The sequence below is a fragment of the Geotrypetes seraphini genome, chromosome 7, assembly GCF_902459505.1.
Source record: "Geotrypetes seraphini chromosome 7, aGeoSer1.1, whole genome shotgun sequence".
Lineage (NCBI taxonomy): Eukaryota > Metazoa > Chordata > Amphibia > Gymnophiona > Dermophiidae > Geotrypetes > Geotrypetes seraphini.
In genome coordinates this window covers 20,362,621-20,388,242 of record NC_047090.1, presented here as the reverse complement: position 1 = coordinate 20,388,242, position 25,622 = coordinate 20,362,621, and the positions used below count along the sequence as shown (strand labels likewise).

The following is a 25,622-nucleotide window of genomic DNA, read 5'->3' as shown; positions in this document are numbered from 1 at the left end:
GGAGATAAAGAGAAAAAATTGTTGAGGGGGCGGCCACACTAGAAAGAGAGAAAAGAATACTGGGAAGAAGATCAAGCTAACTGAAGAATGAGAATGGCAAGGAGGGTTGGAACCTGAGCAAGGAAAAGTTGTGGCATCAGACTTTTATGACGGGGGAATTCTACATGAAAAGCTACAAATAAATGTTTTGTAGAATTTAAAACCGTTGAACATAATTTTAAAATGTTTTGCACACTGTTTCAAAAGAATTTCCCCAGGAGTATATGCTATAAAGCACAGTTACTTACCTTAACAGTTGTTATCCAGGGACAGCAGGCAGCTATTCTCACAAGTGGGTGACGTCATCCGACGGAGCCTCGATGCGGATGCCTCACAAGCAGACTTGCTTGAAGAAACTCGAAGTTTCGAGTTGCCCACACCGCACATGTGCGAGTGCCTTCCCGCCCAGCGCAGGGCGCGTCTCTTCAGTTCAAATAACTAGCAGAGAAGCCAACCCGGGGAGGAGGGTGGGATGTGAGAATAGCTGCCTGCTGTCCCTGGATAACAACTGTTACGGTAAGTAACTGTGCTTTATCCCAGGACAAGCAGGCAGGTATTCTCACAAGTGGGTGAACTCCAAGCTAACCAAAGTGGGATGGTGGGAGTGTTGGCAACTTTAGGAGAATAAATTTTGTAATACTCTCTGGCCAAAATGGCCATCCCGTCTGGAGAAAAGAATCCATACAATAGTGAGAAGTGAAGGTATGAACCGAGGACCAAGTAGCAGCTCTACAAATTTCCTCAATAGATGTAGATATGAGGAAAGCTACAGAAGCTGCCATTGCTCTGACTTATGGACTGTGACTTTACTGTGAAGGGGTAATCTAGCCTGGGCATAGCAGAAGGAGATACAAGCCGCCATCCAATTGGAAATGGTACGCTTAGAGATAGGACGTCCCAACTTGTTCGGATCAAAGGAGACAAAAAGTTGAGGAGCAGTTCTGTGTGGTTTGGTGCGTTCCAAATAGAAAGCCAAAAGCACGTTTACAGTCCAGAGTATGAAGAGCTGATTCTCCAGGATGAGAATAGGCTTTGGAGAAACAATGGATTAGTTGATATGAAATTCCGAGACTACTTTAGGAAGGAATTTTGGATGAGTGCAAAGAACCACCTTGTCATGATGGAATACAGTAAAAGGTGGATCCGCAACCAACGCTTGAAGCTCACTGACTCGTCGAGCAGAAGGAGGCCAATGAGAAACACCACCTTCCAAGTGAGATACTTCAGATGAGCTTTGTCAATTGGTTCAAATGGAGGTTTCATGAGCTGAGAAAGAACAATATTGAGGTCCCAAACCACAGGAGGCAGTTTGAGAGGAGGATTGACATTGAAAAGTTCTTTCATGAATCTGGCAACCACAGGATGAGCAGATAGGGGTTTCCCTTCAAGAGGCTGATGGAAAGCCGCAATTGCACTAAGATGGACTCGTATCGATGTAGACTTGAGGCCAGAATGAGAAAGGTGCAAAAGATAGTCCAAAACTGAAGATAAGGAGGAATGTTGAGGCTCCTGATGATGAGAAAAACACCAAGTAGAAAATCTAGTCCATTTTTGGTGATAGCATTGTCTAGTAGTAGACTTTCGTGAAGCTTCCAAAACATCCCTCACAGATTGAGAAAACTGTAGAGGAGCTACATTGAGAGGAACCAAGCTGTCAGGTGGAGAGATTGCAGGTTGGGATGAAGCTGAGATCCCTGATGCTGTGTAAGCAGAGAAGGAAAAACTGGTAGAAGGTATGGCTCCCTGCTGCTGAGTTGAAGAAGAAGGGAGTAACAGGGTTGTCTGGGCCACCGAGGAGCAATCGGAATCATGGTGGCACGGTCAGTCTTCAGCTTGACCAGCGTCTTTTGGATGAGAGGAAATGGAGGAAATGCATATAGAAAGAGATTTGTCCAGTCCAGAAGGAAACCATCCGTCTCGAGGCTATGAGGACTGTAGATCCTGAAGCAGAACTGAGTCAGTTTGAAGTTGTGGGGGGCTGCAAAGAGATCTATCTGAGGCGTTCCCCACTGAGAGAAGATGTGATGAAGGGGCTTGGAATGAAGAGTCCATTCATGAGGCTGAAGAAGACGACTCAAAGTTGTCTGCTAAAGCGTTGTCCGCCCCCTGAATGTAGACAGCTTTGAGGAAGGTGTCGTGGCAAATTGCCCAATCCCATACTTTCAGAGCTTCCTGACAGAGGGAGGCAGATCCCGTGCCTCCCTGTTTGTTGACGTAATACATGGCGACCTGATTGTCTGTGCAAATGAGGACTACACGATCGTGAAGAAGATGTTGAAAAGCAGTGAGCACTTTGAACATCGCCCTGAGTTCCAGGAGATTGATGTGACACCGACGATCTGTACTGGTCCAATAACCTTGGGTACGGAGACCATCCAGATGAGCCCCCCAAGCATAAGTTGAAGAATCGGTCGTGAGAACCTTCTGATGGGGGGGCATGTGAAAAAGTAAGCCTCTGGATAGATTGGAAGAGAGCATCCACCAGCGAAGAGACTGTGTCAGAGCAGGAGTGACCTGGATGTGTCGAGTCAGAGGGTCGGAAACCTGCGTCCATTGAGATGCCAGGGTCCACTGAGGAATGCGGAGGTGAAGTCTGGCAAAAGGAGTCACATGTACTGTAGAAGCCATGTGCCCCAGAACAATCATCATGTGTCTCGCCGAGATGGAGGGGCGAGAGGAGACATAATGACAAAGATGGAGAAGAGCTTCCAGACGTTGTTGAGGAAGGAACGCTCTGAGTTGGACAGTATCCAGAACAGCTCCGATGAATGGAAGAGTCTGAGCAGGCTTGAGATGGGATTTTGGAAAGTTGATTTCGAATCCCAGACTCTGCAGGAACCAGATAGTCGCTAGGATGACTCCTTGGGACGTGGAATCCTTGATGAGCCAGTCGTCCAGGTAGGGAAACACATGAAGACCATGGTTCCTGAGCGCAGCGGCCACCATTACCAGGCACTTGGTGAAGACTCTGGGTGACGAGGTCAGGCCGAAAGGGAGCACTCTGTATTGATAATGAAGATTTCCCACCCGAAATCTGAGGTATTGACGAGAGGCCGGATGGATGGGAATGTGTGTGCAGGCCTCCTTGAGATCCAGAGAGCATAACCAGTCGTTTTGCTCGAGGAGGGGATACAGACATGCTAGGGTCAACATGCGAAATTTTTCTCTGACCAGAAATTTGTTGAGCACTCTGAGATCCAAAATAGGACGCAGATCGCCCGTCTTCTTCGGAACAAGGAAGTACCGGGAGTAAAATCCCTTGTTCTGCTGAGCCAAAGGAACTGGCTCGATAGCTCGGAGCTGAAGCAACGCTTGAGCTTCCTGAAGAAGAAGGGCGGTCTGGGCAGAATTGGAAGGATACTCTCTTGGAGAATGTTCCGGAGGAACTTGATGGAACTGAAGAGAGTATCCCTCCCTGACGATGGAAAGGACCCAGAGGTCGGAGGTAACAGTCATCCATCGGTGGTAAAAATGATGGAGATGACCACCGATAGGGGGAAAAACGGGAAAAGGCAGAACGACTGAGGTTATGCTTTCTACTAGACAGTCAAAAAGGCTGAGGAGCCTTAGGTACAGCAGGTGGCTGAGGCTTCTGCTGTTTCTGAGGATGTGGCCTCTTGACAGGCTGTCGAACGGAAGGAGCCTGTTTAGGTGGAAAACGCCGTTGGTAAATTTGAGGAGGGCGTGCAGGTCGAGGAGGAGCCGGCTTTGGGCGGAGAATGGAGGCAAAAGACTTCTCGTGGTCCAAAAGCTTCTTGGTGGCTGCCTCTATAGACTCGTCAAAGAGGTCATTGCCAGCGCAAGGAACATTAGCCAGCCGGTCCTGCAGGTTAGGATCCATGTTGATGGTCCGGAGCCACGCCAGACGCCGCATGGTCACCGAGCAAGCAGTAGCTCGAGCAGACAGCTCAAAAGCATCATAGGAGGACTGAAGAAGTTGTAGCCGGAGTTGGGACAAGGATGCAAGGACTTCTTGGTATTCAAAATGCGCATGGGAATCCAGATAGGGCATGAACTTTGGAAGGATAGAGAGAAAGAACTCAAAGTAGGTGATGAAATGAAAATTATAGTTGAGGACTCTGGAGGTCATCATAGAGTTTTGGTAGATGCGACAACCAAATCTGTCCATCGTTTTGCCTTCCCTTCCTGGAGGAACAGTGGCATACACCTGAGAAGGGTGAGAACGTTTCAAAGAAGATTCAACCAGAAGGGATTGGTGAGACAATTGAGTGTTGTCAAACCCCTTATGATGTATCGTCCTGTATCTGGAATCCAATTTGCCTGGAACAGCTGGAATAGAATAAGGAGTTTCCAGACAGAGGACAAAGATTTGATCCAAAAGCTTGTGAAGAGGAAGCTTGAGGGATTCAGCCGGAGGTTGAGGGAGATGCATGGTCTCAAGATACTCCTTGGAAAACTTAGATCCAGTGTCAAGTTGAATATCTAAGTCAACTGCCATCTGACGCAGAAAAGATGAAAAAGACAGCTGATCTGCCAAAGCCTGGCCTCGAGAGGGACTGGAGGATATCGAGGCAGCTTGCTCCAGTGAAGAAGGAGATCTGGATGGGAAAAAAGAACCCACCGGGTCTTCGAGATCCAGAAGCGGAAGGGTCGATGCAGGCGGTGGGGAATATTGAAGAAAAGGCTGCTTCCGATGAGGCGAGGCATGCCTGGATGAATGCTTCGAAGAATGCCTCGATCTACGATGCGAGCTGTGCCTAGAAGCAGGCCTCGACAATCAAGGAGAGCGTGTCCCAGTCGAAGACCCCAGAGAATGGATAGGGCTTGAGGCTGTGAAATGAAGCAGAAGAGGCTGAGTGGAAGAACCTCGAGGCACTCGCAAAGACTCTGCTCCTTGCATCGAGTGTAAGGGTTTCAATGGAGGCATGGGCAAAGACTCTGCTTCTTGCGATGCATGCCGAGATGCCAGACCAGACACTAGCAGAGACTCTGCTCCCTGCAGAGAGTGTGCATGCGACTGAGACACAGGAGGCGGCTCGACCTCGCGGGAGATCTCCGAATGCCCAGGCTGGATTTGTGAGAGAAGCTTCGGCCCCATGGTAGTAAAGAGCTGAATGAATTGCTTCTCTAATAAGGTCTGGAATGATGCCGGCAAGGATGGATCCGCGTCTCCAACGGGAACACCTGCACGGGCTTCGTGCTCCCTCGAGGCAGTGTGAGAGTGCTTGGACTTAGAAGCCTTGGGCACTTTAAGCACCACCGGGGGAACGGGCTGCTGTGCTGAGGAGATGCGCCATGCGCTGGGCGGGAAGGCACTCGCGTATGCGCAGTGCGGGTGACTCAAAACTTCGAGTTTCTTCAAGCAAGTCTGCTTGTGAGGCGTCTGTATCGAGGCCCGTTGGATGACGTCACACACTTGTGAGAATACCTGCCTGCTTGTCCTGGGATAATATACCTTAGCTACCAGCTGTAATAAAGCGTGAAATAAGTTGAATTTAATGTAAGTTGAATGTAAAATGTTTATATTTGCAATAAAATCACTTAATGCAGGGGTGTCAATGTCCCTCCTCGAGGGCCGCAGTCCAGTCGGGTTTTCAGGATTTCCTCAATGAATATGCATGAAATCTATTTGCATTCACTGCTTTCATTGTATGCTAATAGATCTCATGTATATTCATTGGGGAAATCCTGAAAACCCTGAAAACCCAACTGGATTGCGGCCCTCGAGGAGGGACTTTGACACCCCTGACTTAATGACTGAACAGCTGATAATTATAACATTGCCTATCTGAATAAAAACTATGCTGCAAAACAAAATCCAATGAAAGTGTCTTTGGCCTCTGCTATTTGACTTCTGAAACGTTGGGTTTTGTTTCTCCAAGAGACAAAATAATGAACAAAACACAACAAAACATGAAATAAAGCATATCCCACAGATTTCACCCCATTTGATGTTAATTGAGCAAGACCAATATAATATACATTATTGTGCAACCAATTTGAAAAGAAAATTATGTAATCATTTTAATAAGGAACTGGACAAAATAGTTCTCAATATAATAGCATTTAGTGATCTACTTTACCAGGCAAGGAACCTTTGTTTCCAAGTGTTGTTTTATAGAGGAAACAAACATAAATGAACAAACCAGAAGTAAAATTATATCTTACCTGATAATTTTCTTTTCATTAGTTAATGTCGCTATACTGCATGAGCAGGTCTTATCCCTTCCTACCAGCAGGGCTGAACTCTGCCACTATCATTGGTATAGGCTGTGGTATCCCTTGGAAGATTTCAGTATGCATCTGCCCAAGCTGCAGAAGGCCCTTGTAATGCACCCATGCCCCATCAACCACTGCAGCAGCAATGATAATCAAGTGAGCATACCATGATGGGGTGGTACTCGCTATCCTGCATAAAACAGAGTATCATAGGAGACCCATACTGCTGCAACCCAATCACTCTCTTGCATATCAGAGGGAAAAATAACCACACACATTGAAAGGAAGCACAGAGCACACCTAGAACCCCGGACAAAGGTCTTTGAGGGTGGGACTACAGAATAGTTTCACTGACTAAAGAAAAGAAAAGCACCTGTTTAAAGACAATTTTTACTTTCTTTGCATCAGCATCTCTTTTCTGCAAAAAAACAGGATGTAGTGAAGCAGTCCTTCTAGGCAAGGGAAGACAAGCCCCCCTTTCTCTCAAACTGATGGCTCTGCCAAAATTTGAATAGGCTCTGGCCCACACATTCAATCTGTAGTGTTTGGGAAGGGAATGAAGCGACAACCAAGTTGCTGCCATACAAATGTCTTTAGGAGCCACTGCCCAGGTCGCAGCTTGCACCATAGTAGAGTGGGCCTTCAAACTGAGGCACCAGACAATTCTAGCTATTCACCAAAGGTGGTTAATAAATCTCACTCACTCAATAAAATTAAATTAAAGGCAGCTTCAATAGCTACCTTGATCCATCTCCCAATGGAAGCCTTGAAGACCACTTGGCCCTTCTAAGGGCTATAAAAAAAAAAAGCACAGAAATAATTGAGCACAGAGTTTCCATCCAGAAATGCTGGACCCTTAGACAAGCATTCAACTATGAGATCCAAGATGAGATGGAAGGTGCCTCCCTTTATTGGGACCACAAAAAAATGGAGTAGCGCAATAGACCATGCTCTGCCAGCAGAACAGGTTCCACTGCCCCCAAATCACAGAGGTGTTGAAAGGTGAGTGACATTCTGGTGCTTTAGAGGGGGAGGCCATAAAGTTGTATGGAATTGGACGGGCAAACTCCAATGCTTCCCCCTCACTCAACTACCTCCAAGACAAGTTTCATGTTTTATTTAATCTTAATATGCTGCACTATGTGATACATCTATGCGGTTTACATATCATCATCTATAGAAATTGGAAGAGAAGTAGGAGGTAGGGAAGCTAGAAAAGAGCAGAACCACAAAATTGACAGGTCAGGAAATGTAGAACAGATAGTCTGTGAAGTTGCGCAGGCTGCAATCCAGAGAGGATCTGGCAAGGACATACAAGGAGGACAGGTTTATTCAAAGGCATCTTTAAATAGAAATGTTTTAAGCGATGACAATCTATCTACTGAGGGTTCTAATATAAGTTGCATAGGGAGAGCATTCCATAAAGCTGGGCCAGTTTCTAAAAAAATACTGCTGCAGGTTAATTTGTATGTGATCTGTCTGGTGGTTGGTATGATAAGCAGGTTTTGTTGGGAGTGAGCGGAGAGTGTGAGATGGCAAGCAAAGAGTCAGGAGATGATCAATGTGTGTGGGGGCTACGAATTAAGATCGAATCATTTTATATGCTAGTATTAAGATTTTAGATGTCAATCTATTTGTCATGGGAAGCCAGCAGGCTGATTTTAGTAGGAGAACCAATGAAGGGCCCACTGCACCCCCACTGGGAAGGCCAAGCAGCAGAGGAACTGGTACACTAGGGACCCCGAAAAGACTCCTGTGTGGACTGGCTCTGACTCCCAGGCTGGGCTGCCAGACACTTAACAGGATGAAAAGCAACCTGCTCTTTTAGAGCACCCCTGAGAGGCAGAGGCCCACTGAGATCCCTTCCCCTTCAGAAAGCAGACAGGCCTTGCTGTGCCCCAATAGTCTATCACATGCTAGAGGTAAAGGGCACCACAACATATACCAGTGATTTCACTGGGAAGTTCACTCTTTTTTCTATCTCCACCTGCTAGTTGAAAGGGATAACAACTGTTTGTGCAGAATAGTGGCACAAATGCTAAGAAAAGTACATTTGTACCAGACATGTCAAATGGAAAAGTATTTGGTAGCTAGATATGCATAAACATTTTTAAATACATACACTATGACTACTATGTGGTGCCTCAAATCAAGTTTGTGCGAAGAATGTGAAAATATAATTTGGGAAATATTTCTTACCGATGTGATCCATCCAGGTTTGACTTATGAATAAAGCTCAGTTTTGCATCAGCCCAGTACAATTTCTGCTCTTCATAATCTAGTGTCAGTCCATTTGGCCAAAAAATGTCCGAGTCAATGATGACCAACCGACTCGAGCCATCCATCCCAGCTCTTTCAATCTTTGGCACTTCTCCCCAATCTGTCCAATACATGAATCTAGAACCAAAGGGGGGAAAGTAAGTGGAGAAAAAAAAAAAGGAAACGCAAGTCAGCAAAAAGGTTTTATGTGTGTGTGCAAGGATTTAGAAGTGCTTTGAATAGTATTGCTTTAAAGTTAAAATGAACAGTGTCTTGTAAAACTGTTTATATCCTGCTAATGTTCAACAATTAAAAAATAAATACAATACAATAAAGAACAGCAGAAAAAGAACTAGCCCATTTATGCTTCCCCCATGTCCACACAATATATCCTAGAAAACATCAACACCTGTAGGCTAATCATTCCATACTGAAAAAGTTTTATCTTCGTCCATTGTACTCCACCCAAATGGATAGCAGAGCATACAAGATCCCCTTTTTAGCCCACATCCAGTATCCCTTTAAACTGTGTATTATCTGAACTCCAGTTCTGGTTTTGCTTGAGGCTTTCGGTTTACCTGGGGCTCAACTGTGCTGTTATGTACAATTTGTTTTTATTAAAGGAACATAGCAAAACAATACAAAAAGAAAGTTACAGCACAGTCAACAGACTCCAAAACATACAGGAGGGACCCGAGTTCTTGTGGTCCAACCCCATTAAGTGCTAACAGAATATAGAACATTCCTTTACAAAATGCAAATACAGAAGGTATTCCCTCCCATCCTGTCCCCCAACACAATTATTCCTCAGCCACCCGGAGACAACCTGCCCTGTACAAAATCCAGATTAGAGATTCAGAGCATTCAGCACCAAACTTTGGGCTCTTTGTGGTAATGATTGAATATATGGTTCCCCAGCCACCAAAGTCTTTTTACATTTAGGAGTCAAACAAGCTTCTCAGGCCTCAAAAAGAAGTAGACAATGAAGATGATTCCGCTAGTGCCAGAATCCCAGTGACGTGTCCTGCAACCAATACTGCATTATAAATGTATGACCCACCATAAAAGCTTTCTGAAAGAACGTGGGTTGTCCCATCTCAAATATCCCACAACTAGCAACCTTTCCAAACAAAACTCTCTGAGAAGAGAGCACCGAAATGCTTCACAAGCCACCCAAATAATGTAATATCTGACCCCAAAATGATTTTATTGGAGAGCAATGCCAAAAAGTATATAAGAAAAGGAATTGGCTGCCTGAGTACATTTGGTATACACTGGTGAATCAGTCAAATCAGAATGAAAAGACTGTATCCGAGTGAAATATGCTCTATGTATGACTCTGTAAGTACTGTATATTCTCTCCTAAGAAATCCAGTAATGAGTTCAGGTTTATGCACTATAGCCTGGCTGATATCTGTGTCATGTATGGGGAATCCCTAACTCCTCACTCCAAGTACATACCAGTCCAGCATATGATCTTGGTCACAGGTGTCAACATAAGGCCCACGGGCTGAATCCAGCCCACCTGGCCGTTTTATGGGACCCACAGTAACTGTGTGCCAGTTTGAGGACAATGCAGCGTTTTCCACATTGCCACCCAGGGTGTTTTATCTTCTGGCCGGCTCCCTCCTCCTCACTGCTGCACTCATTTCTGTGCACAAAGATATGGGCGGCGGCTCCTCACACCCTCCGTGCCTCATCCAGAAGCCTAACCTCCAACGTTTTAATGTCAGAGAGAAAGCTTCCAGTTCAGGCCAGGAACAGGGCATTGATTTTTCTGTTCTTTTTTCTTCCAGGTGTAAGTACTTCTACACCCACATTATGGCTAGGAAACACTGTGTCACCAAAGCTGCTGATCAGGTTACAGCTTCTGTCTCTGTGCAGACAGAAAATGTTACCCAGGCAGAGAGAGTGGTTCCATGTGCCAGCTGTCTTAAAGAAAAAAAGGAAAAAAGGCAGGGAGAGAGACAGAAAGAAAGAAATAAAGACAGACATATATTCTAGCACCCGTTAATGTTACGGGCTTAAACACGAGTTGTACATTAGAGAATGACACGGTGACAAAATTCATCGCCATTCCCGTCCCCGCGGATAACCGCGGGAAACCATCTTCATGTCATTCTTTAAGGAGAGAGGAAAGAATCAGAGTATAATTGGGCACAACCACTGACCCGCAAGTTTTGCTTTGAAGAATGCTGGTGTAGAAGGACTGAGGTTGAAATAGACACTAGAAAATGATATGGGATTATTTCCCACGGTTATCCGCGGGGACGGGATGAATTTTTGTCACCGTGTCATTCTCTAATTTGCATGTCCAGGTGCTGTAGCCTTCACCCCTGTTCCTGAGAATTCTTTGGACATCTGAAAAAGCTTTTTTAGCAGGCTCTAGATTTCTACATGGGAACTTTTCTGAATAATATTCCTGGATCCAAACAATGCCAATGGAATTTTCCTTAGAATGGAAAGATATTCTGCAGGTTATTGGCTATTTAAAATTGCCTCTATATTTACTGCTGTTATAAGGCCTAAGATTCCACTTACTTGAAGACACTGGACTTTTCACAACAGACTCTCAGGGAAATGAAACACTGTTGGTTTTTGATTTTTCTTTTGGCTACCTAATTCTGCAGTTTTTGCAAGCTTCAGTAGGGATCTAAATCAAGTAGCTTTCTGAGAAATCTATAGTGCACAAGCCTCTAAAATTCAGTGGTCTCAAACTCACGGCCTGGGGGCCACATGCGGCCCCCCATATACTATATTGCTACATAGTCAGGTGTCATGTCGTGGAAGTGTTTAAATGCTAATACTAATTATTTGAAGATATTGTGGCGTTATTTTGGGAGCCAGTGGACCTGGATCAGTGCTGGGGAGAGAGATATAGTCAAAAAGGCCAAGATTTTTTTAGGAGTCACATTGCAGCATTTTGGACTCTTTGTAGACGGTTCTGCTTTTTGGCCAGTAGATCAGTGTAAAGACCATTGGAATAGTCCATGCGGGATAGAACAAAGGCATATAACAATTGGGTGAAGTCAAAATCAGTGAAGTAACGGTGGATGGGCTTTAGTTGCTGTAAATAAGGGATCTCACAGTCCCTCCTCGAGGGCCGCAATCCAGTCGGGTTTTCAGGATTTCCCCAATGAATATGCATTGAAAGCAGCATGCACATAGATGTCATGCATATTCATTGGGGAAATCTTGAAAACCCGATTGGATTGTGGCTCTCAAGGAGGGACTTTGAGACCCCTGCCGTAAATAGTAGAAGGAGGAGGATACTACATAAGAGAGTTTTACCAGCTCCTCTGAATAAGTCATATTCCATATGCTTTCCCACTTGTTACCGCTTATAAAGGTAGCTCAAAATCATAATTTTGTTATAAATTTCTAATGTCCTTTATATTTTAAAAATCTCTAACTAGCCTCCATGAGAAAAAAATGTAATGTAGCCCTTGCCACAAAATTGTTAGACACTCTTGCATAAGAGACACCTAGAGATCTACCGTATTTTTCGCTCCATAAGACGCACCTGACCGTAAGATGCACCCTAGATTTAGAGGAAGAAAACCCAAGAAAAAAATATTCTGAACCCAGCCCCCTAAAAAATAGACAAATATACTGCAGCAGACAGATTTTGATCACTAAATTGAAATCCTACCTTTTTTGTCTGGTGATTTTTGCTTGTTCTAGATCAGGGGTGCCCACACTTTTTGGGCTTGCGAGCTACTTTTAAAATGACCAAGTCAAAATGATCTACCAACAATAAATTTAAAAAAAAACACAAAGCACACTGTACGCATAGAAAATGTCAATTATCATTCCTATTCCAGGGTTTTTCAAAGAGGTCAAAGCAGATGACTCTATGCACTATCACCTCAGTAACAACCATACAAAAATAGACAAATATACCCCCCTCCCTTTTTACTAAACCACGATAACAGTTTTTAGCGCAGGGAGCTGCGCTGAATGCCCAGCACTGCTCTCGATGCTCATAGGCTCCCTACGCTAAAAAACTCTATTGCGGTTTAGTAAAAGGGGACCTTAGTGTAAAATATAGACAGCAGATATAAATTCAGACACATTTTGATCACTAAATTTAAAATAAAATCATTTTTCCTACCTTGTCTGGTGATTTCATGAGTCTCTGGTTGCACTTTCTTCTTCTGACTGTGCATCCAATCTTTCTTTCCTTCTTTTAGCCTGTATGCTTCCTCTCCTCCAGACCTCATTCCCTCCCCCAACTTTTCCTTCCTCTCTCCCTGCCCTTTCTTTCTCTCTGCCTCCCTTTCTTTTTTTTCTGTTTCTCTTCTTTCCTTCTGTCTCCCTGCCTGCCCTTTTTCTTTCTTTCTCCCTGCCCTCCCCCAAGCCACTGCCACTCCATCGGGGACCAGGACCCAAACTGCCATCGAGGACCAAGACCCAAACCGCCACCAATAACAGGCCCGAAAGCCAACGCCGCCCCAAGCTCTCCCTGCTTCAGCCGACCAGCATCGCGATCGACCTATTGGGGGAAATGCTGCCGGGTCCTACCTTCGCGGAAACAGAAAGTAGGCAGGACCCGGCAGCAAGAAGAGGAAATGTTTCATTAACCTGTCTCCCCGCCTTAGCCCGTAGCGAATGCTTGCTTCAGGGCTCTCAACATGTGCGTGCCGATGGGAATTGACATCGGAGCAAGGTCCTTCTCTTCCTTCCTGCAACAGCGAGCAAGTATGAGGGCGGCGAGGGGATGGTGGGGTGTCGACGTGCAGCAACAGAATGCCCGCGGAGGTGTATTCGCTCCATAAGATGCACCCCCTTTTTGGGGGTGGAAAAAGTGCATCTTATGGAGCGAAAAATACGGTATATACCTTTCATTTGATCAAGCTTGCATGGCAAATCAGCCTGCAGAATTAGCCATCTGAATATTGATCTTAGTTTTTGTTTTCATAACATTCTGATGGGAATACAGGATGCTGATAGAGTACCAGCAAGTCCACACTTGAGTAAGCTCCTTTGAGCAAATATAACCAGTAGCACAGTGCTTTGGGGGAGTGCATTAAAGATGTTCTAGCACTTGTTCAAGTACCCACTCCTTGGTGCCCTAGATAATTTCAGCATAGATCAGTGTATCGCAAACTGTGTGCCGCGATACCCCCACAAGGAGAAGCGGCACCAGCTGACTGCTTACAGGTCATGCCTCTATCACGGCGAGGGGCACATCCTATAGGCTGTCAGTTGGCGCAGACTCTCCTCCTTGCCAGCGCCTTTCCTCCTCTCCCTCACCAACAAAGGGACAGGTTTAGGGTCCAGCCAGAGAGCCTCTGCACATACACGGACATCGACATGATGATATCACGCATGCACGTGAGGTATTTGCGTCGATGTCCACACACTTCAGGGTGCTTTCCGGCCGCAGCACAGAGTTTAGTATGCCCCGGTGCCAAAAACTTTGCGGGACACTGGCCTAGATCATATAGCTGAGTCTACAGTATTTTTTTTAATCAGAGAAAAATCTTTGCATTTCTTATACTGTATAATTCTTGCTATATTTAATAAATGGACAATGCAAGCCAGCCTCTAAGCTTGGAAAAAAAGCACTGCACATATTACAGTGAAGAGGATTTAAGTCTAGGGCCTTTCTATCCATTTGGGATGTGGTAATGTTGTGAAAAAGTAAAGACAAGCTAGAATGGGAACATGGGAAGTTGGACCTTCACAGCCTTGTTAGTAAATAAGTGAGAACTGTAGATGTTTTTGTCCAAGGTTTCTCTTTTAGCCTTTACTCAAACATACAACTAAATAATCATTCAGAGGTGGTTGATAGGGGATGTTAGGCAGAGTTAATATCTAACATGGAGTGTTAACAGGTCTGTTTTAAATAGCAAAACTTTTGTTCAGTTGCCCTAAGACAAATAGTTTTTCACTATGGCTAAACAGCTGGTTGTATTTTTTTATTTTTTTTTACACACACAGACAAGTATAAATCCTTTTGTTCTGTCCAAAATAGTGAACTCTCTGCTGAAATGCATTTTGCACAAGGCATGTTCTTTGACCCTCAACTGTTCTGAGCGATCAAGGTTAATGTGCAAGTTCAAGGATTGGATGACCTGTCCACCTGCCCAAACAGACCTTAGACTTAGTAGGGATGGGCGGACCCGCTATTCCTAAGGCCTGATTGGTCCAGGCTTCTAGAGCCTGGGCCAATCAGACCTTAGGCTTCGGCGGGATGGGCCGGGAAGGGGCGGGCCCGCCTCATTTCGACGAGGCGTGCCTGCTTGCTCGACGTGCAAGACCCATCTGTAAGAACAGGTTTGGTGCAGTGGGGGTTGTTAGCGCCGGGGGGGGGGTGCGTCTTCAGGCAGGAGGGATTGGGCACCCTCCTGCCAGCGACCGATATTGTCGGGGGGGGGGGCGGTCGGTAGTGTCGGGGAGGGGGGTGCGTCTTCGGGCAGGAGGGTTTGGGCACCCTCCTGCCAGTGATCGGTCAGGGGGCCACGGCCCGCTATACTTATAGCGGCAGAGAGATCCCTTGCCGCAATAAGTGTAGCGGGCCGTGTCTAATCTAACCCGATTCTCTAACCCGCGTCTGTAACATGGACGCCGGTTACAGAATCGGGGCTTAGTTTAGGCCGATTCTGAATAGGACGCCTCTCCCGGGCGTCCTATACAGAATCAGGGCCTAGGTGTCTTGCGGGCCTCGCCTTCAATATAGGCGGCCTGCCTGGGGAGCATTTTTTTTTTAAAAACGTGCATCCCGATTGGCTGATTAGACAGCTGTAGGACGCCTACCGCTGCCTAAAATCGGGACGCACTTTTAGAGAATCTGGGCCTTAATGCTCAAGTCCTCTTTTAGATCCAAGATTTAGACATAGCGAATAATAAAGAAAACAAGAAAAAATAAAAATTTTTAGCAAGATGCTAAAAGACTATAGCACTGAAATTGAGAACTCATATTTATATATAGGGTTCAAGATATTCCTCCATCCAGACGAGACATTGTTACAAAAGTTGTCAGTTGAGATGGTTCAAAGAAAGCATACTTAACAAAGTGGTAGCGCACTATACATTTACATGGGTGTCTCAAATAAAAGGTAGCCCCCATAGATGTAACCCCAGGTTTCAAAAGAAGAAATTCCCGACGTCGCTTCTGTGTTTCCCTTGTAAAATTAGGAAACATCTGTACTTTACAACCAAGAAAAACTTTTTGTCTATTTTTAAAGTAAAGTCTTAATAACCATGTTTTATCTAGCGGAAGCGCCACGGTTATAATCAGAGTTGCTGGCAATGCTAAGTCCTTATCAGATGTCTCTAATAATTCTGAGATATTTAAAGTTCGTTTATCCAGTTCTTTTTGTTGTTCTGTGGAAACTTTCATCGGTAAATAATAAACACGTGAAAATGGTGGTAACATTTCCTCTGATACTTCTAATATTTCCATTAAATATCTCCTAAGCATTTCTCTAGGATTTACCATCTTGAGTTTAGGAAAGTTAATTAACCTTAAATTATTACTACGCAAATTGTTCTCAAGCATTTCAACTTTTCTTCTCAAGTTGGTATTGTCCTTGACCAAAGTCTCTTGAAGTTGTTTAGATACGGAAATTTCCTTTTCAATTTTCTGTATAGATGTTTTTGAATCAGTCAATTCTTCTCTCAAATCATTCAATTGTTTTGTTTGTTTTGTAATTTTACTTTCCAAATATTGAAATTTAGGAGTAGTGAACTCCGCAAAGCCAGCAATTAAATCCCATAAGGATTCTAAGGTTACCACTGCGGGCTTTACCAAGGAAATTGAAGTTTGTAAGACAGTAGAGTGCTCACCATTCTGTAAGTGTTCCTCAGGGTCTGCCTCCTGGATATCACCCCCAAATAAAGTTGGAATTTCCCCAGGTGTATTGGTTAGGGCTCCTTGGCTATGAGCCCCTACCTCCAAGCCTTCTCCCGGTTCCAATCTTGCCTCTGAGGGAGAAAACGCCATTGACTCCGGGGTTTCCCCGCCCCTGGGAGAGCTGGTGACCTGGGGTTCTAGGGGCGGCGTCCTTGCATCGGGGCTCAGCGTGACATCGTGCCCTAGAGGAAAAGCAACGGGTTTGCCTTCCTATGTCCTCAACAGGCCCCCATCCGACGCTCAGGAGACCTCCTGTATTCGCCTCAGGAGCTGTTCTATATTGCGAAGAGGGGGAACTTCGGAACGCCGCAAGGCAGCAGCAGCGTTCCGGCCTCTTCTCTTTGGCATGTTGTAAGTATCCACAAAGCCCGTGCAGGGCTCGATACACAGAAAAATTTTAGTTAGGACAAACCCGACGCGAGCAGCTCAGCGCGTCTAGCTTAAAGCCGCCATCTTGGATCCGGAATGCCTGAACTCCGAGAGGCAATTCTATAAAGTGTTGTCTAGATAAAGGCGCTATTAATTGGCAACTAAGTACCTATGTGCACTAGGCACTATAAGGTAGCGCCTAACTGCAAAGGGTTACTATGCGCCAACTTACCCCTGCCATTGACATGCAATATTGCAAATAAGGATGCGCCTACATCTGAGCATGTCAAAACCAACCTTACACTAATATTCTAACACAAAATCTTGACACCAAGATACCATTATAGAATTGGTGCCAAGCATGTAGGACTGGGGCATTCCATGCTACTGATCCAGGGCAAGCAGTGGCTTCCCCCATGTCTGTCTCAATAACAGACTTTTCCTCCAGGAAACTGTCCAAACCTTTCTTAAAACCAGCTACATTAACCACTCTTACACACAACATCTATTTTAATAAGGAACAGTTCAAAAAGACAAAGTGCCCACATCACCACCTATGCATATTAAGTACCAGATTTTACATAACTGGGCATCCAGGAAGAGCCAATTAAGGAGTCAAACAATGTTTTAAAATTTAATTTTGATGTGTTTTTAAAATGGAAAGATAAGTCCAATTCCCCTTCACTCACTTATACTAACCTATTCCAATGAGCAGCTAACCAACACCTGCTTTTGAGCAAGTATAAATGCTGAAACAAACAGGATAAAACCTAAAGCATTCATCTAATTTTGCAGTGGCAAACCCCCCACATTTTTCTTGCCTATCAAAAACAAGCCAATAACACACCCCCTTCGAAACTGTGCATGTTGCAGATCTGTATGGTCGTTGGCAGCTTTCTAAAACAGCGGATATTTCTACCCCCCCGAATAACGTTTAACCTAAAGCTAAGTACTTTAGTATTTATATTTGTATTCAACAATACCTTAAAAAGTTTAAATAAGAAGTATGGGCCCAATGACGAATGGGAGCATAAAGCCCCACACAATGAAATGATTTGAGTGTGTGGTGGCCCTCTGAGGACCCAAAGAGGTAATTATAAAAGCAATTTTTGAAAGAAGCACTGTTAGCAGTGGGATTACGTCCTATTGTGTTTGAGAGAATATATACGATTATCCTTCTTTCACATCTATTATCAACGTGCCTAGTGATTCATTTTATGATTAAAATGGCACAAGAAGATACTGAGTTCATAGGATATACGGATGAACAATTTAGGTCAATATTGACTAGACCAGCTTTATTGGATGATGTTGCAGAATCCCCAGGATCACCTTCATGGGAAGAATGGGAGCTCACTCAGAAGAGACTTATTAGAGCGGAGTTACATGGTAGCATGTTAATGCAGTACCTTAAAAAAGCGATGATCCCTCGAGGATTACGGATCCTTAAGGAACCCATGCTTATGGGTATGGACAAAAGTTTCATGGATAAATGGGTGGGGATACTCAATCGATGTTCCCGAGACCTAATGATACTATTGGTGGAAACAACTACGGGTATTGAACACGATTTAAAGGTTAAAATTGTGGATATTGAGAAAGAATTATTGATTAAGATGGAAAAGGAAGAATATGATAGCAAGCTTAAAGAATTTAACGATTCGTTACAGCAACTTAGAGAATCTATAAAACAGACAAAAATAAAAAAATGGAAGAGGGACGAGAGAGACTACATGGCAGGGAAGGTCTATAACTGGAGCAAGAGACAGAACCCAGTTCAAATCAGGAAGAAAGTGGCCTTTGAAGCTTCTACGGATGAATCGGAGGGAACCAGCGGTGAGTCGGGGGATTCTTCCACCGGACGGATGTCGGGGGACGAAGTTCATCAACCCCTGAGGACGCAGAACACCAGGTCCAGGAACAGAGGACGCGGTCAGGCGAGAGGCAGAGGAGCAAAAACCAAACCACCTCCCTAGTCACTAATCTCTCCCCCTCGACTGTATTAACATCTAGCCAAATGGAAGTCTTGCAACTCGGACTTAGTTATGTCATTCAGACAAAACCTGATTTTTTTCAATTAAAAATAGCGTTCCATAAGTTTATTAGAAAATTGAGTCTTAAAATATTCTTTCAATCCACAACAGAGACCTTTATAGATACAGACTCTTCAATTATAAAAAAGGAATCCAAATGGGTTCCTCCTGGAATAATGGACCCTATCCTAACCACTTTTAAAGATCTGGTGTTGGAAGGTATCACTAAATTTGAAAAATCATCAAAATCTTTGAAAAATCAATATAATTTATCCTATCAACAACACCTTGCGATTTGTCAACTTAGAGACATGGATCAGATTGTCATCACGAAAGCTGACAAGGGGGGCTCGATAGTTATTCAGGACATTCAATACTATCAAGCGGAAGCAGAACGACAACTTAATGATACGGTGGCATACAATAAGTTATCCGAAAATCCAACGGGTCCACTCATGAAAGATATTTTTACTTTCATTACCCAACATTATGAACTTGAGCATATAACTCTTAAAGAATATCAATTCCTGTTGGAAAAATATCCGAGAATCCCCTCCATTCGCTTCGTCCCCAAAATACATAAAAGTCTTGAAAATCCTCCTGGGAGGCCTATAGTCAACACCAGAAATGGTTTGCTTGAACCCCTTTCCAAATTTTTGGACGTTTTTCTCAGGGAAGAAGCTGCTAAAGTTGGCTCTTACCTTAAAGATTCTTCCCATTTATTAAGAATTCTTCAGGAAAGTATAGTTTCTGAAGGGGAAATCTTTTTGGCTACTCTTGATGTAGTATCACTCTACACAAAAATACCACAGGACGAGGCTTTATCGATTATTGAGGGGGTAATGAATAATAGAGTGAAACACCTTAGAATACCTAACTCCTTTCTGAACCAGTTAGCTAAGTGGGTCTTAAAACACAGTTTTTTCCAGTATAATGGTCTCTTTTTTCAACAGGTAGAGGGGGTGGCTATGGGGGCCACTTTGGCTCCCTCCATAGCCACCCTCTACATGGATAAATTTGAGGTAGAGTATATTTATCTCTCCGAATTTTTCAAATGTATTCCATTATGGAAACGCTATTTGGATGATATTTTCTTCTTATGGGAGGGTACAGAGACAAGCTTATTAGACTTCTTGGCTTGGATTAACACAATAAACCCAAATTTACAATTTGTTCCACACTATAGTTCTGATAAGATCGAATTTTTGGACATATCAATAAGCAGACAACATCTTAAATTTGAAACCACTTTATATAGAAAGGAGGTGGCGCGTAATACGCTACTGCATTTTGACAGCTATCACCCTTTTCATCTCAAGTTTAGTCTCCCCATTAGCCAATACCTAAGAGCTAGGAGAGTCTGCTCCACAATGTTGGAATTTAAAAAAGCAGCTAAAGATTTAGAGGGGAGGTTCCTTGAGCGGGGGTACCCCAAAAGATCAGTCAAACAGGCCTATTGTAGGGCCCGTTATGCACAAAGGGAATTGCTCCTCATGGATAATCCCAAGACACAGGAAGAGGGACGAATTGTTTGTGTCCTTCCTTATTCAAAAGCGTCAGGGATATTGATTTCGTACATTAAACAATACTGGCATATATTAAATCTCCATCAATGTTTTACGGAACTTCCCTTGTTTGCATATCGCAGAGGTAAAACCATTGGTCAGGCTTTGCGCAAATTCGACAACCATTATGATAATAAAAAAAGAGTATAAACATACCAGTTGCCATCAATGTCAATGGTGCGAATCTACGTTTGAAGGGTCTCAATAGAAAGACCCCCAATTAGGCAATATAATAAAATCTAAGTCAGACACCACCTGCAAAACTAAAAGGGTTATATACGTAATTGTGTGCCCATGTAACTTAGTATACGTGGGGCGCACTAAAAGAGCCATTAACATGCGGTTAAACGAGCATAAATCTCGTATTAACACTGGTACGATGCAAGCCCCCATAGTCCAACATTGGCTGGATAAAGGACATGATATTGAGCACATTAAATGGAGGATCATAGATCATATACCTGAGACAGATTTAGAAGGAGATTGGGAAGGAAGGCTGAACCATATTGAACAACGATGGATTTATCGCCTAAATACAGTGGTGCCAAGGGGTCTTAATAACGAGTTGGAATGGGCTTCCCTATTATGACGAGTGCCCCTGGGGGTTCTGTTCATCATCCACTACTTTATATAATATAGATATAATCGATTAGATTGACCTGAGTATGACGTCAGCCCTCAACGTCTTTACGGTTGAGACGCTGACGTCTGGCTCACGTATAAATCAGCTGACACTGAACAAGTCCGCCATTACGCTAGCGACGTGATGGTGGCAGTAAAATGATTACTAAACACAACGAACGGTAAGAGTTTGAACTTATATTCAACTGATTATAGGCTTTAGGGTTCATATGATACTTAGGCTTGTCTTTCTTTATCCATTTAGGGTGAGGGAGTCTTGATAAAGCCCTGAGTTGTAAGGGCGAAACATGTTGGCGGATATTTCTACCCCCCCGAATAACGTTTAACCTAAAGCTAAGTACTTTAGTATTTATATTTGTATTCAACAATACCTTAAAAAGTTTAAATAAGAAGTATGGGCCCAATGACGAATGGGAGCATAAAGCCCCACACAATGAAATGATTTGAGTGTGTGGTGGCCCTCTGAGGACCCAAAGAGGTAATTATAAAAGCAATTTTTGAAAGAAGCACTGTTAGCAGTGGGATTACGTCCTATTGTGTTTGAGAGAATACATTATATCAAGGCATAACTCAGAAAAAAATACGAAGGTTACAAATCATACAAAACACAGCAATAAAAATTATTACCAACTCCAAAAAATATGATCATGTCACACCATTTTTAAAAGAAGCACATTGGCTGCCGATCTCACACAGAACAACATATAAAATCGCGTTACTAACATTTAAAATTCAGAAAATATTCCAATATTCTTATATCGATATTTAATACCATATTCCCCAGCTAGATCCCTTAAATCAGCAGATCACTACTTCTTGACCATTCCATCATTGAAAATAATTGGCACTAGAAGAACTACAACTTTTTCTATCTTGGGACCCCAGCTTTGGAATAAACTTCCAATTTTTCTGCGCGCTGAAACCTCCTTAGAAAAATTTAAAAGCAAACTAAAAGGCTATCTTTATAAAGACGCATATGAATCTTAGGTCAGATAATCTTCTTTGATTTTTCTATTAAGCCTTTTTTTTTTTTTTTAAACATTTTTTCCAAACCAAGTTTCATTAAACAGAACAGCACATCTCATCAGTACTCACCATGGTCGAACACTGGACAACTCGGTTCAAACTGAAACTAAATCCAGAAAAGACTAAACTCTTCCTTGCAAGTCCCAACCACAAATTAACGGCCACCACCCTACAACTCAACAGTCTAACTTACCCTATTAATCCCACCATCAAAATCCTTGGAGTCATCCTAGACCAATGCCTGACCTTCGAAGATCACACCAATGCCCAGGTCAAAAAATGTTTTCATACCCTCTGGAAACTCCGCACCATCAAACACTACTTCACTTCCTCTCCTTCAGACTGCTGGTCTAATCCCTAATCTTAAGCACCCTGGATTACTGTAATAATGTATATTTGGGCTCCTACAAGAAAACCATCAAACGTCTAAGACTCATTCAAAACACTGCCGTCCGCCTAATCTATGGCCTCAAAAAATCAGACCACATCAGTACTTACTACAGAAAACTTCACTGGTTGCCACTAGAAGCGAGAATCATCTTCAAATTCATCTGCCTCTGCTTCAAAACCCTAACTGGCTTGTCACCGATATATCTCTCTCACCACTTTGCGTTCCAGGCACCACTCACACACGCAATGCCTATCTGTTTACCTATCCATCCCCAAAGGGATGCACCTACAAAAGATTCCTTAACAGAACTCTCTCATTCCAAGCTGGCAGATGGACAGATTGCCTGACTACCCTCATCTCATCTGCCCCATCTTACTCTTACTTCAGGAAATCCCTCAAATCTTACCTCTATGATAAATTTCTCGAACCCCTTCCCCCCAAATAACCAAACCCTACCACCTCTATCTTACTCTTTAATTCTCTCAAACAGTATTTTTACTGTATAAATATCACTGCTGTTGATGTACAGACTCCTGCACCGTAATTCTGCTTTGTCTTCCGCTGTATTAATACCTATGCTAAACTATGTACAGTCCCCTGCATTGTAACTTACTCTCAACTGCATAGTACATTCCCTTAATTGTACCATCGATGTATATATACAGTCTCTTACACTGTAAACCGCTCTGAACTGTTTGTGGTACTGCGGTATACAAAAATAAAGTTGTTGTTATTATTTAAAAAATTTTAATACCCTTCCTGATGTTGCTCTTTTCCCAAATGTTTTTATTTTCGTTTTTTTTCTTTTAAAACAAATGTAGTTTATCCTTATATTCCTTATGTATCTTTATTAACTATGGATAGGTTTGTATGTTTTTTTTGTCTCAAATGATTTTATTTGTTCCCCCTAATTTTTAATATTGTTATATGCATTGAAAATACTTGATATTGCGTTTAAATCAAAACTACAATAAACTTGAAACACAAAATTGAATTATTGTTCAACCATGGTCTCCTTGACAAATTTAAGAGTTTTTCTACTCATGTATGTGATTAAAAGCCTGGGTAAAAGCTCAGTCCTTGCATTGCAGACCTACAGTTACTCAGAAAGCACTGGAGGATGGGTCTAGAAGGCTGTAGGCAACAACAGTAAAAATTGGGAGGGTGAAGAAAAGAAGACACTTAACAGACCATCTGGAACAACAAAAGTAAGCATAAACTACAACCTTTGGTTTGCCCTCATCCCATTTAAAACCTACACATTAGACAATTCTTTTCAAACCCTTTGTTCAGAATTCCAGTTCAGATGTCAACATTTAGGGCCTGATTTACTAAGCTCCCTCTCCCCCCCCAGACATCAGGTCTTTAGATTACTAGCAGTTGTTTGCACATGGCTACTCTTCAAAGAAAATAAGGCATGTCACAAGCGTAGAGATTAAATGGAAACCAGAACTCTGCTATAAATCATCTTCAATCCAATTCCAAAAGCCAGTTTTTTGTTTTTCAGCCCAAAGGAGAAGTTGGTGAGTGGTAACAATTATACTGTAGAGAATATCATTAAGTGTTTTATATCATCATCAAACTTGTCACTTTCACTACAGCCTTGCATTACACCATCCATTTCATATATTCCACTCAACTACAATTCCTGTATTTAATACATTTTTGTTTCTTTTTGCAAAGGGGGGTGAGACTTGCATTGCCACATTATTCTCAGCCTTTTTCCACTTTCTTTTCTCCCTTAGCTCCTGCTCTTGTCCATTCCAGTTAAAAGTCTCATGATTACCATACAAAGAACTTAGTACCCTAGTTTTAAGACAACCAGCCAGGAGTAGGGGAGCAAACCATGGTTTCTGGGCTTCCAAAATTCCTGCCAGGATACTCCTTCCACCCAACTAATCCGACAGAGATATACTGGGATAAGGAGTTGCTGTGTTTTGCCTCTCTCCCTAGCCTTGGACACTTTGAAGTGTCCAAGAGGCACCTCTTTTATACACCCATATGCACTGAAGTTGCCACAGAATTTCATGCGAGTTTCTCATTCCTAACTCTACCTGCTACTTCTAGGTAAGCTTATGTTTTCAAAATCTGAAATTTCAATTCTGTGTATGTTCATATCATTACTGCAAAAATTTTCCAGCTTGTCTATGACAATGGTGAGAATTTTTGATAACAGGCTCTGAAACATAATATAATTACGTTGAACTATATTCACAAACTTGCAGCTCATGATGGAATTCCTGGAATGCACTAAAGGCTCAGACAAATACAAGGAGCAAATACCACCAGATATAGGAAAGAAAAATGACGATAGTAAATCAGAAACTAACACAATAAAGAGAGTAACGAATGAGACATTTCACTTTTTGTTAGTAATGTTTCTCGTGCTGTTAACCAAGTCTTATATTGGAATGCTGTAACAATACCTAAAACACATTAGCAGTGTAACCAAGTTCATTTCCTAAATGATGACCTCCTGATAGAAGAAGTACCATTCTTCGGTCAAGGGTATACCAGTGGCTGCACTCCCCTATTAGAAACTCCAAACAAGCTCTATAGCTATCATTACTATGCTTTTCTTGGGTTATTAAAATGAATGCATCCTCCTACTCCCCACCCCTTAAATTTCCACTCTAAATTCTTTGGGGCAAGAAGTCTCTTACATTTGAATTAGTTGCCTTGTATCATGTGAACATCAAGGTATTAACGTAGAACAAAATCTTTTCCATAGAAAGGAAAATGGTAAAACCAGAGGACATAATTTGAGGTTGAGGGGTGGTAGATTCAAGAGCAATGTTAGGAAATTATACTTCACGGAGAGGGTGGTGGATGCCTGGAATGCACTCCCAAGAGAGGTGGTGGAGTTCAAAGAAGCGTGGGATATACACAGAGGATCTAGAATCGGAAAATAATATTAAATATTGAACTAAGGCCACTACTGGGCAGACTTGCACGGTCTGTGTCTGTATATGGCTGTTTGGGGGGAGGATGGGCTGGGGAGTGCTTCAATGGCTGGGAGGGTGTAGATGGGCTGGAGTAGATTTTAATAGAGATTACGGCAGTTGGAACCCAAGCACAGTACTGGGTAGAGCTTTGGATTCTTGCCCAGAAATAGCTAAGAAAAAAATTTAAATTGAATCAGGTTGGGCAGACTGGATGGACCATTCGGGTCTTTATCTGCTATCATCTACTATGTTACTATGTAATCTGAGATGCGCAGATGATACTATCCTGCTGGCAGAGAGTGAGAAGTTGAT

General features: G+C 43.0%; 1 protein-coding gene across 2 annotated transcripts in view; it reads right to left on the bottom strand.

Annotated features, from left to right (window-relative positions):
- LRP6 (LDL receptor related protein 6) overlaps positions 1-25,622 on the bottom strand; it is a 244,652-nt gene that overhangs the window by 174,032 nt on the left and 44,998 nt on the right. For both annotated transcript variants that reach the window (XM_033951962.1, XM_033951963.1), the window contains exon 3: positions 8,419-8,616. In XM_033951962.1, coding sequence (XP_033807853.1) covers positions 8,419-8,616 — 198 coding nt within the window. The remainder of the gene's footprint in view (positions 1-8,418; positions 8,617-25,622) is intronic.